General features: G+C 40.3%; 2 protein-coding genes across 2 annotated transcripts; both read left to right on the top strand.

Annotated features, from left to right (window-relative positions):
• The first annotated feature begins 3,258 nt into the window (after window positions 1-3,258).
• On the top strand, window positions 3,259-3,871 carry LOC121053631. Its single transcript, XM_040521336.1, has one exon. It carries the CDS (start codon window positions 3,334-3,336, stop codon window positions 3,586-3,588), a length of 255 nt encoding a protein of 84 aa, XP_040377270.1. The 5' UTR covers window positions 3,259-3,333; the 3' UTR covers window positions 3,589-3,871.
• Window positions 3,872-5,058: 1,187 nt separating this feature from the next.
• On the top strand, window positions 5,059-11,908 carry LOC102706162. The gene is made up of 22 exons (XM_040520839.1): window positions 5,059-5,684; window positions 5,864-5,963; window positions 6,060-6,150; window positions 6,248-6,328; window positions 6,419-6,553; window positions 6,662-6,783; window positions 6,920-7,084; window positions 7,170-7,275; window positions 7,383-7,488; window positions 7,569-7,682; window positions 7,768-7,940; window positions 8,029-8,146; window positions 8,350-8,574; window positions 9,279-9,469; window positions 9,558-9,725; window positions 9,868-9,973; window positions 10,057-10,185; window positions 10,272-10,430; window positions 10,523-10,726; window positions 10,836-11,030; window positions 11,120-11,191; window positions 11,461-11,908. Exons 1-22 carry the CDS (start codon window positions 5,073-5,075, stop codon window positions 11,572-11,574), a joined length of 3,486 nt encoding a protein of 1,161 aa, XP_040376773.1. The 5' UTR covers window positions 5,059-5,072; the 3' UTR covers window positions 11,575-11,908.
• The last annotated feature ends 1,113 nt before the right edge of the window (window positions 11,909-13,021 follow it).

The following is a 13,021-nucleotide window of genomic DNA, read 5'->3' as shown; positions in this document are numbered from 1 at the left end:
ATGTAAGACAAGAGGATAAATCCTTAAGTGAAAATTGCAAGAAAAACAACACAAATGTCACCTTGAGCAATGTTTCGTTGCACAATCCCCTCCTTATTAACCTGGTTTGATTTGGCCCTCTTTCAATGCATGCTATCTCTTGGTCAACAGTTTCCTTCATCTGCTTTGATGGAAGCATGAAACCTAGTCATGTCATGTTCGCCCCACCGCGCATGTGTCCTGTACCCCTTTTTTTCGAGGTGAAATTGAATCCGCCGAAGGTAGTAGTCACCACCGAGCTCCATAAGACAAGCACAGCTGCTCATGCTCCGACGCCCTAATGTTTAATAGTAAAAACTCATAACTAAGAACAAACCCAACAACTCATGCATCTCATCATCCATATTAAAAATAGATAATATGAAGAAAAAAAGCTCCAACAGATCATGCATCCCATCATGCAAAAACAGATAACTATCTAAATTGGAGAGAAGTCATCCAAATTTAGAGGTTATCTCTCCTCTATCCATATTTCAACATCCAATCACAAGAGGAGAGAGCAAGTATATTGTTACAAAATATTAATAAAATACATATAGATGATGTATTATGATGATCTCTTGAAGTACAATATAATATGGGTAGAGTAGAGAATCTTTTTTAGATGGTCATTCTAATGGTCATGTAGATGATCACATATGCATGGGCTGTTGAGTTTGCTTTTAAGCATGTTCAACGACACGTTGGGCATCGCGAGAAGAGGTATCGTGACCATGCCATTGGGCCTGGCCAATGTGAGCTCCAAGACCAAATGGGCCACATGCGAAAGGGCGCCAAATCAAACCGAGGTGAAATCAGGAGGAAATCTAATCATCCTAGACGGGAAATCTCAAACTTAAAGTGATATTTGGTATGGTTTAGTAAATTTTTCACATTCCTTAATTGGGCCATTAAAAAAACAACACGTGCTACCGCCTACACTTAGAAACGGCCTACTCCCTCTATCCCAAAATAAACCAATTTTTCACTTTTTACCTTTAATTTTTAACTCTTCGTCTTATTCAAAAAATTTTTGCGGTTGATATTTTTGTTTTTATTAGATGGTAAATCATAAATAGTACTTTATGTGTGACTAATTTTTTTTAATTTCCTGAAAATTTTTCAAATAAGACGGATTGTCAAACATTGGACACGAAAACCGAAAAATTTATTTTTTTAACAGATGAAGTATGTTTAGACTAAAGTAGGCAGGCCCATCAAGGCCCACCCACGAGTCGGTAGGCAGCCGGCTGGACGCCCATCGAAAACGTCCGTCCGCTGGTTTTGGTGTAGTACTCCATCGTCCACTCCAACCGCCCAAACCAACTCCAACTCCAACTCCACAGTCTCCAACCCCAACCCCCCGAGTCAACTAACCACTGGTCCACTGCGCCTCTCAACATTGACAACTACGCTAGCTAACCCCAGGTCAAGTTCGTCCTTGACCCCGCTAATTAACCACCCAATTTTGGGTGATCTTTTTGCTTTTAAAAAAACGAAATGATATGTTTGTAAATAGAAAATAATTTGCGAATAAAACGTTTATATATGTTCATAGAGATCAAAAAATTAAGGCCGAAAAATAAATTACAATAAAAAACTCTAAATCAGCTTGAAAAATCAAAATTTGACTATAAGTATAAACAAAATCTAAAAGATAGGGTTTTTGCTTTACAATTTTTCCACAAATTCTTAATTGCAAAGTAACAACGTATTAATTAACTGACGATACTGGCACGGGCACACGGACATACTGAATTCAAATGGGCAGAGTTGTTAATCAATTGTTGGACAGCAATGACTCTTTCTAAAACAATACTCGTGTGAGTTTGTTTTTAGAGAAGAAGATGGCAATGATCATTTGCCACATATAAAAAAGAAAACTGCTGTGATGAATCAAAAGCTTATCTTATCTGTAGCAATTTTTTAGTGCTAGCACCGAATAATGTGTCACTAATAGGAGTGTGGTAGCACCAGTTTTGTATTAGGTTATCAATCAATTAAGCCGTCGCTATCATCCAACAAAACGGAATCTGATGAATGAGGTTCATCATCGCTGCCCCCACATGACAAATATTCATGAACCAGTGCCAATTGATTTTACATGATTCACCCTATGTTCCAACCAAATCCCAAATTCTTACAAGGCTATTCATAGGGCAAATTTTATTAGAGTCCCAATCTTATTAAATGACATGACTAAATTGATGACATGGTAAGAAATTTACAATGAGAGAAGGAATGAGTTTCACATTGGGTATACACACATACATATGTTATGGAAACAGAATGAAACCCCACCATGACTAATTTGTTTCACTCTATGGCCGTGCTCGCCTTTTTATTTTCTTATCCCAGATTTTCTCATTTTTCGCGTGTAGGCTTTTCGAACGGTTCTATAGAAAAGTTGCTTTAAAATCATATTAATCTATTTTATATTTTTTTAATAATTAACAATTAATTAATCATAAACTAATTTATTACTGTTTTTTGCACCAACCCATCTTTCCATTCTGACGAACGCGGCCTATGCCAATGATAGTTAATTTTTTTCGTTGGGTGATCCTACTACTCTATGTTCCAAAATTTAATAGCACCATCAACTCAATATAGACATGTAAATTGTGTTCAGAGTGTAACACCACAATAGCAAAAATATGTCATATTACATTATGAGTATAAAAATTATAACAACACAACATATATAAAATTCAATTTACCATGCTTATAGAGTGAATTTATTAGTGGCGAGGGTTCTTCTGGAGCAACTAGACCGCCACTGGAGGCCTAGAATCGTCCCTGCTCTATGCATCGGAAACATAAAATGAAATCTATTAGGACCAAATTATTTCGCAATATAGTTTAATAATTAATGCTATGGCTAGCACATAAAACCGCAAAATGATATATTGGAGGCCTTAATTTTATTTATCAACCCAAACGTTTTAGATGACATGACACTATTCAAAACTATTCAAAACCACGAAGTGAATATGCCCATACTCCCTCCCAATTTGTTGACCTAATGGTGTCAATTCCAATATAGGTTATCACATTTTGAAACGAATACAGTAATAACATTATCATTTCATTGCATAAAAAAAAGGTAGATTTGACAGGGTGCTACGTGCATATTTCCCATCTAGGAGTAAAATATTTTTTGAGGACGTTTTATTTCTCTCCTATTGGAAATAATCGCCTATAAAAAGCGCGGGAGTGACCGACCGACCCTCTCGTCTCCGTGCTCATCCATCCGCGGCGAGAGAAGCTGACCAAGCGAGGAAGACGAGAGGGCGTCGGCGACTCGGCGGCGTCATGGCGAGCCCGGTGTTCGAGCCCCACGGCGGCGCGGCGGTGGCGGTGGCCGGGGTCGGCGGCGGCGACGTGGCGTTCTGCGTCGTCATCCTCTGCCTCTCCGTGCTGTCCATGATCATCTTCGCGGTCTCCACCGACGGCGGGGGGCGGCGGCGCTCCGGCCGGGCGAACGGGCCGGTGTTCGTCGGCGGCAGGGGCTGCGGCTGCGGCGGCCACCGCTCCGGCTCCTGCGTCTGCGGCACCTACCTCTCCTGAGTCCTCGTCACCGCCGCGCGCCCAGCCAGAGGAAGCTAGCTGCCGCCGTGATCGCTCGCCGCCGGCGAGCTGTACATGGAGCTGTCCCCGGCGCCGGCTTTGCTCTGCGAATCCGTATGGCTAGCTACCTTTTTTTTTGTTGTTTTTTTCTTCAGAGAAAAAAAATGAAATAATTACTACTCCTACAGCTACTGCACACAGCATGAGTAGCAATTACTAACTGTAATGAGATGGAGTACTGTAAATTGTAACCAAGTCTAATAATAATCATTAGTGAGAATCATCTTTGGATGCTCAGTTGATTATTACTGCTAATTAATCACCGTTTAGATCTGGATTAGTGTTGACTGCACAGAGCCATAAATGATTGATGCACCTATACTACAAATTTGTCAAGAGTGTGTGCCTAACTGAAGAAAACTGCAATCTGGAAGGCAAAGTCAAGAATGACCAAGTCAAGTAAGTACTCCCCAAATTGTAATTAGAAGAGTAAGTATATCTATTACTTAATTTTCTTTCTTGGGGACTGGTTGGAATCAAAGGCAAACTTTATCATGTCCCCTACCTACTGTCTTCATGGGATTTGGAAGATTTGCAGTGGAGCAGAGAAGAAATGGAAGATGGATGGAAGTGGAACAGAGGACAGGGACACCCAATCTACCAACTACACAACTCATAAATAAAAAAATGCCCAGGAGTGTGACACCTAAACCACCATAAATTTTATGGATTTTTTTTCTCAGAAAGCAGTTATGTTTCCGGCAAAAATACGTGGAAAATATTATTTTTGCTGTCACCACCAGGGTCAGAAAAAGTTCCAAGAGAGTCATTTTCATAGAATTTCATAACAAAACAATTCAGATTTTGTTTTAGTAACCGTAATATACACATGCATTATAATCAGCACAACACATGGACACGTTATTGGTAAAAAAGAGTAACAATTCAGTTTTGTTGCAAACAATTTGTGAACATTCCCATGCCCCCAGTTCGGTTGATCAGGAATGCCACATTTTCTGATAGTTGCGTTACTGACATATGGGGGTCTATAAATTTTAGAAAAATTTATACAAATAGACCTCCAATCGTTGTGTTTCACAGATTTATCATTGGACTCATATTTCATAGATACAAATAAATCACATGTCATATATTTTAAGTGTTAAATTTATAAACAGCACATATTTAGAGGCTATTTTTACAAATCTCTCCAGATTACAAAAGAGAGCGCGCAAAAGGCCCTTTTTATTAGCCACCAGCCCAGTGCCCATCAGCATGACAGGTGGGCCCCAGCTCCCAGCTCAGCAGCAGAAGATCCATTCAACCCCGCGCCGAGAAACTAGCCGTTACAACCCCCCACCTCCCCCACTACCCCTCGCCGACCTCCTCCTCCTCCTCCTCCTCCCACTACTAGTCTCCTCCTCCTCCTCTCCGATTGATCCCCAGATCGCGCACCACCAAATCCCCAAATCCCCGCGGCGAGGATGATGTTCACGGAGGGCCTCGACGAGTCGGCGATCAGCTGGATTAAGCAGGGCACGGGCTCTCCTGCTCTGCAGAGATCGCCGCTGGCGGAGCGGCTGCCCGCGGGGCAGATCGCGGCGCCGAGGAGCCCCGCTCCCGCGCTGTACGGCAGGGGCTGCGTCGGCGGGGGCGGCGGGAATGGGTTGTTCTCCCCCAAGAGCCTCCCGCCCGTGCGGACCACGGGGCGGCACTCGGGTTTGCTGGGGCGGCACCACTCCGTGCTCCTCGCGGCCGCGGCGGACTCCGAGGAGGAGGAGGAGGAGGGGGAGGAGGAGAGCGTCGCGTCGTGGGGGGTGGCTGATGACTGCTACTACGGGAACTTCTCCGACACGCTCGAGGAGGACGGGGCGTGCTCCAGCGGCGACTCCAGCCTGCTCCGGAGGGCCATGGACCGCGGTGGGTTAGGAGGGTTCGACGATGAAGTCACCTCGCAGCTGAACCGGAGGGTCGGCGGCGGCGGCGGGTTGGTCCGCGGGCAGTCCAAGGAGAACCTTCGGGTGGAGGTGCGAGCCGCTGCCGCTATCGCCGGGAAATGCTCCAGCGGCCACCACCCCGTCGACTCCACCCCGCACGTAAGGATTCTTCTCTATCTCGCGACATTTTACTCTCCCCACTATGAACATACTAGTGACGATTCAACTATGTGGATCGATTGCTCCAAGCTCATCTGTGCTTGGTAAATTCGAAGTTAGCATAGTTCTGTAATTGCTTTCGCGAACGTAAGAAGCAAATTTAAGGTTTTCTTATCCAGGAACATTATTTTGGTGAGCAAAAGTTTCAAGCTCTTGGGACACCAAGTGCACCTCCAATTGCAGCAGGAGATGGGCACGAGGCCATTTTTGACACTGTTGGTGAGTGATCACTATAGTGAAAATGCATTCTGAATTATTTTCTTACCGTTGAAGTGATTGAGATTTATGATCATTCATCTAATCATGTGTAAACAGCTGAAACCAAAGGTGGCCTTGAGAGGGCTGGGGTATCATCAGTGGCAGATATACTGGCCCAGGACGTTCATGAGCCTGAGTTTCCTACAAGGTGCAGTTGCTGGGTGTAAATTGGAGTATTATATATAGATTTTACACTGAGATCGTTCAAGCTCACATGTTCTTTCTCTGTTCAAAAATAAATTCAGATCAAATGTTCAGGAAGATGGTGTTTATGTGCCGTACATCGAGAAAAAATTGTTAGCTCAGATGCCGAGTTTCACGGCTAAGTACGTTTTCATTTGCCTGTGAACTTACCCCTCTGTATATGTTGTTCATCTGCTCACTGTTCTTACTGGGTCGCCTTTTCAACTTACCAGCGTCCAAAGTGCATGGCAATCTTTTGTTGCATACGACGCATGCTTTCGGATCTGTCTGAATGCATGGGCAAGAAACTGCATGGAGGCTCCAGAATTCCTTCGTGATGAGTGTATAGTGCTGAGAAGCGCCTTTGGGTATGCAAGAGATCATGCATGAATTTATGTTCGGACTCCAAGTAAACTAGCATTAATTTTATTATCCTTGTTTTGCCTCAGCTTATCTTCTTCCTTTTTGATGAATAGTATACAGAAATTTTTGCTTCATCCCAAGCACAACAGTCAAGATGACGGAAAAGGTGTCTATGATAAGGATGGTAGTTGCAACATGAAGGGCAGAAAACTTGTTAAACAGATTGAGATCGAAGGTACGCATCATCCTTCATCAAGAACTTCAGTATGCTTCATCTTTCACAAATTTAATAAGAACTGTGAATTTATGATTAGTGAGACGTGGCTCCAAATTTAAACGGTTTGCACTAACATTCGTAATGTTCCATACAGTAAAAAAAATACGTGTTGTACCTCAAAGACCAAGGCTTCGGGCAACATCATCCTTCAGAAATCTGTATATGCAAGCTGGTAGCGAGTATGTCAGACAGATCTCTAAAATTTTGAAGAGTCAGGTTACCATGTTGACATCCACGTCATCAACATCTTTGCCAGAAGGTTAACAGTGTTTCTTTTTGTTCTCTTTGTTGTTACATTCTGCCATAGCTTGTTAACAATTAGTAACACAATATATTACTTGCAGAAATGTTCACATGCACGCTAGAATTGCAAAGTTCCTGCAAGGTTAACCAGAGAGATTCCATTTCTCCGCAATATTTGAAGCCAGGCACTGGTGAATCTCAACTCTTGTAAGTCCTAGCCTAGTTATAATTCTTTTGTGCACTTGCATGTTCCTTCTATTAAGTACAAAACGTACCCAGAATGTTATTTAATCATCTTAATACATATGTTCCAGTTATCTAGAGAACCAGGGTGATGCTATTCTTGTTGAAGTACAAGACAACAATCGGGTTGTCATAGGTCGCACAAAAATTCAAGTTTCATCGGTCACTGATACTCATGTATGTCCTGCTCATTACTCACCTTCAGTTGTTGCAACTGTCTCCATTTCTCAACTGTGCACGTTTGGAAAAAAAAACAGCAGGAGGAAATCATTAAGTGGTGGCCTCTATATCTTGATGATCAAGAATGCGTGGGCAAAATTCAGCTTTGTATAAACTTCTCCGTGTCTTCTGACAATCAAGGAGCTGCAAAGGTTGGTCTATTATTTTCATGCTCATATACTTTTGGACCAAAATTTGCAATTTATATTCTAAACTCTTGCATGGTGTCAATAATAGATGCTGCAAGGCGGTCCTGCTGTGGATACTATTGTATATGACATGGTTCTGGAAGCAGCAATGAGAGCTCAGAATTTCAATAGCAAAATGCTGGTTGTAAGTGGTTCATGGAGGTGGCTATTGGATGAGTTTTCAGATTACTATGGGGTATCAGACGCATATAGAAAATTGAGGTGATATGTTGTTATGTTGGATGCAATCACTCAACAATGGTTAATGAATATAGCAAATCATGCTAATGTTGTATCTTACTTTCTACAGATACTTGTCTTACATTTTGAATATTGCAACACCAACAAAAGATTGCTTGGAACTTACATATGAACTTCTTCTCCCTGTCATGAAAGCACGTGATGATAGGACTTTAACGCGACAGGAGGTAATATCTTAAGCTAAATTTACTCCATGTAGCAAGAATTCAGATATAGCAGTTAAAATATACGATGGATTATCTTTCTGTTCATGTCATTGATAGCATGTTAGCATGCCTGCAAATAAACGCCTTTTAGTAATTTCTTGACCACAATAAATTGTAAAGAAGTTAACAACAGTTACGGAAACTTACTTTTTGTTTATTGACAGAGAAGCATACTGTTAGATTGTGAAGATCGGATTAAGAGCCTCCTTGCAGTTGTATTTGAAAATTACAAGTCGTTGGACGAGAATTCTCCTACTGGTTTGTCTGACTTATTTGGACCCATATTAGATTGTGCTGCGCCAGCTTTAGCACCCGCAGTTCAGATATTCAGCGTAATGCACGATATACTCTCCAATGAAGCACAAAACATACTTCGGAACTATTTACAGGTGAGATTATAAGATACAAATACTTCAAGCATTTTCCTGGTTTGGATGCTGTTTCCATTTTTCTCAAAGCAATGAACTTAGCAGCCATCTAGATTAATCATGTAGGAATCAGAGATGGTTGCATTCATATTTCCTCATGTAAATTTTCAAATTTGAGTTTGTGACCACAATTGAGTCTTTTACTGAAAGTGAAGAATTTAAACTTGATTAGGTTGATTATTCAAACATTTTTCCAGGAAATGCTGATAATGTGCAACATATTTTTGTTTGAAATATAGTTATTTAGTGTTTTTCACACACTTCTTATTTTAGATGACCTCCTGGTGAAGCACGTACATTAATCAAGAACTTATAGGAAAACAACTTTCAAAATATTTTTGCAAAATAATTGCACCCCAACCAGTAAAAATGGACATCAGGCTATGCTTTTGCATATTCTTTCAGTCTCATTGTTGCTGAAATTAAGCATAAGCAAAATGGCTTATCAATATTTAAAAAATAATTTGTTGATAAAAGTTTTATATGCATGTTCTTACCGATCTAAAAGCAAACGTTGGAAAATAAACTACGATGGAAAAATCCAAAAAAACAACTCCAAATTTAAGTTTTAAATTCAAAATTTGGCTTGTAAGCATAAGTATAAGCGAAAAGATGTGAGAAATTGTGTACACAGAACTGAACAACATGAACTTCTCCTTTTACAGACTGCTGTGGCAAAAAGGTGCAGGAGGCATATGATTGAGACGGACGAATTCATGTCAAGCAATAATGACAGCCTTCTTACGGACCCTATGGCTATTTCTGCTGCATATCTCAAAATGAAGACTATATGTATTAACATAAGTCGTGAAATTCAAGCAGATATTAAGATTCACAATCAGAATATACTTCCAAGGTAACATCTACACACTCTAGTGGAAGGACAATTCTACTTTCTTTTGTACAATGGGAGCGTTTCTCACAGATTTCTTGTTTTTCTTTAGTTCAATAGATCTACCAAATATAGCAGCATCCCTCTACAGTACCGAGCTCTGCAAACGATTGAAGGGTTTTCTTTCTGCAAGTCCCCCATCAAGACCACTAGAACATGTTGCTGAACTGCTCATTGCTACTGCAGATTTTGAGAGAGATCTTGATTCTTGGCAAGTGAGGTAAGATACAGTTGAACAATTTGATCTACTGTTGTTTTCCCCAGTTGATTGTGCTCCCAAACTGCCACATTCTTTTGAGCGGATACATTATTCAACACTAACATGTTTAACTGCTTTATTTGCTCTGGTAATACAATTTTAGACCTGTGCATGGGGGTGTGGTTTCGAGGGAGTTGTTTCATGGCTACATCATGGTGTGGATTGAAGACACCCGATTGCAGTTACTTGACAATTGCAGAGCAGATAAGGTAACCTACACATTGATGATTAAGATCATATGAATGGACTTAGCCCTTGCACTTCCTTACTTGTTCCTCACCTACCTTTGCAGTTATCATGCCCTGCAGTATCAACAACCTCGACATTTGTTGAGCAAATGTATGAACAAATAAAAGAAAGCATAAATGAATACGGAGTAGTTATCAACAGATGGCCACATTATCTGATGAACTTAGAGAGCGTAAGTGCACGTTTCATAGTCCTTCAACGATCAGCTCCCATGCTTCTCATGCATTGGACTCGATTGACATTCATTTTCTGATTCAGGCTATTGCTGATGTGGAGAGAGAAATTATGAAGGCACTGGAGAAGCAATACGTGGAAACTCTACTGCCTCTGAGAGACGGCATACCAAAAATTCTTGAGAAGCAGGTTCAAAGACTGACAAGAAGGCAATCTATAAGCCCTTACGTTGTGCCGAATCAGGTTTGTTTGCATTGCACTATGTGTTCTGTATGTCATGGTGTTTAGTTCATTAACAACCACTTGGGCCTTAACATTATGTGTCCTCATCACAGTTAGGAACATTCATGAACACAGTTAAAAGAATGTTAGATGTGTTACACTGCCGAGTTGAAGATAGTCTCAAATCGTGGGCAGCATATCTAACAATAACAAACGGGAACGCTGTTTTTGGAGAGCAAATGAACTCCATCACAGTCATGTTAAGGAAGAAGTACAAGAAATACCTGCAAGCAATTGTGGAGAAGCTTGTTAGTAATGTAAGAATGAAGTTTACACATACCTTTTACGAATTCAGCATTTTGGTCCAAAGTTAACTAAGAAGTTTGACATACCGAGGGATGCTATAAGTTATGTTATTGATTTCAGGCACAAGCTAACCGAACCACCAGGCTAAAACGGATTCTTGAAGAAACAAGAGAAAGCGAAGGAGAAAGCGAGATTCGTGAGAGGATGCAAGCTCTCCGCGCCCATCTCTCCGAATCCATTTACAATCTCCATGAAGTCTTTTCCAGCAGAATATTTGTTGCTATTTGCCGAGGATTCTGGGATAAGTTGGGCCAGGTAAATCTGACAAAACCAGACCAACTCTGTACATTTTATTCTGCTGCCAATGTGCTTATATATATTTATGCTAACTTGATTTTGGCCAGATTGTGTTGAGGTTTCTCGAGAGCAGAAAAGAGAACAGGATTTGGTACCGAGGATCTGATTACGCATTAGGGGTAAGCCCATACATTACAAAAAAAATCCATGGATTACTAAATAATCCGTGCAACGTTAGATATTTTTTACAGTGCATATATAGGCTGTGTAGTCTGTAATGCTCTATAATTAAGACTAGTTCACGAAGAATCATGCGATTCTGGACTACACCAAAATGCTTTTACCTTTGTGATGATAACTGATGAGCATAGATATGACTCGTACATTATTTGTTAATTAGTGAACAGCATAGCAACTAGCAAGCACTAACCTCGAGTCTCATGTGCAGATCTTGGACGATGTCTTTGCATCAGAAATGCAAAAACTGCTGGGTAACTCCCTGCAGGAAAAGGACCTCGATCCACCGCAGTCGATAGTCGACGCCCGATCTATCCTCTGCTAGCATGTTTGGAAGGTACAAACTATCTCAGATCTTGGATGATGTCTTTGCATCAGAAATGCAAAAACATGTTGGCAAGGAACCACCAACTCAGATTGTGTCTGCTGGCAATGCTATTGGTGTGCCGTGTGAGGACGATATGTATACTGGGTTATTTGGTTTATTCTTTGGTGTGCATATGAAAATATACAGGTCCAGATGCGTTAATTCTTTTCTGTCTATAGTGTGTTAATTTTTTAAAGGTGAGAACAGTTGTTGTAACGGATTGACTGGTAAGCAAATTTTGCTTCCATATATAAGTATCTGCTATACCTATGACCAGGGTGGTACCAGAAAATTTCAACGAGTAGAGCTAATCTAATATAATATTAACTATTTTTAAATTTTATAAGATAAATTTATATAATATTAAAAGGATTATGGAACTAGGCCTAGAGCTCTAGCCATAGCTACCCTAGGCCTAGTTCCGCTACTGCCTATGACGAATTTTATATGTGCTGAAAAGTTTCTCTTTTAATTGGGCTTTAGGGACCACGAGCTTTTTTACGTTTCTCTCTTGCCCTCCACACATCATTACGTTTGATTGTATCAAGATTGGAATTGTGGGATACCTGGATATGAGATGTCTTAGACCTGGACATATTTATATTGTGATGAGGTACCGAACCGGGTCAGTTAGGAGTTTGTCAATATTTGGATCGTCAAATTATGCCATATATGAGCCGGACAGACCTTAGTCTTATTAGATCACTCGGTATATAAGGGGTGCAGAGTGTCCCCAAAGTGGTGACATATTAGATTGATGAGTTTATTGTTGATCTATTCTCTACTATTCTCTACTGAAATACAACATCCAAGCAGAAGTAGATTAGTATCTCATATATCAAGAACATGAACCTAGTTAACTCCTTGTCTACTGCTTACCATTGATATATGTGCCTCGCTAGTCACCCCGTAGTATTACTTCTGACCTAGATCGTCGATAGGAATAAAAGATCATTTGCGTGCATTTTTCATGAAACACACGCCTTTTTCTGCGTGCGTACCGGTGAAGAGACTTAGCTCATAATGTGCAAGTATGAAAGGAAACAAACATCAAGTCAAAAAGGAATTATGTTAATTATTTTAGATGATGTAAAAAGTTTTCTGGGGTGATTGCCAAAATAGTATAATTGTAGAACGGTATATTTATAAACGAAAAATAATTTATGAATAAAAATTTTATATACATATTCTTAGCGATCTAAAATACAAGGCTAAAAAATAAACTTCGATAAAAAAATTAAAATCAATTTCAAAGGGGTGATTGTTAGCTTTTTTTAGAAAAAAAAGCAAATAACATTTTTACAAACGAAAAATAATTTATAAATAAAACTTTTATATACATGTTTTTAGTGATATAAAAAGACATACGACGAAAACTACGATAATACCCCAAATTAACTTCAAA

Source organism: Oryza brachyantha, chromosome 2 (genome assembly GCF_000231095.2).
Source record: "Oryza brachyantha chromosome 2, ObraRS2, whole genome shotgun sequence".
NCBI lineage: Eukaryota > Viridiplantae > Streptophyta > Magnoliopsida > Poales > Poaceae > Oryza > Oryza brachyantha.
This window is presented reverse-complemented; position numbering and strand designations above follow the sequence as displayed.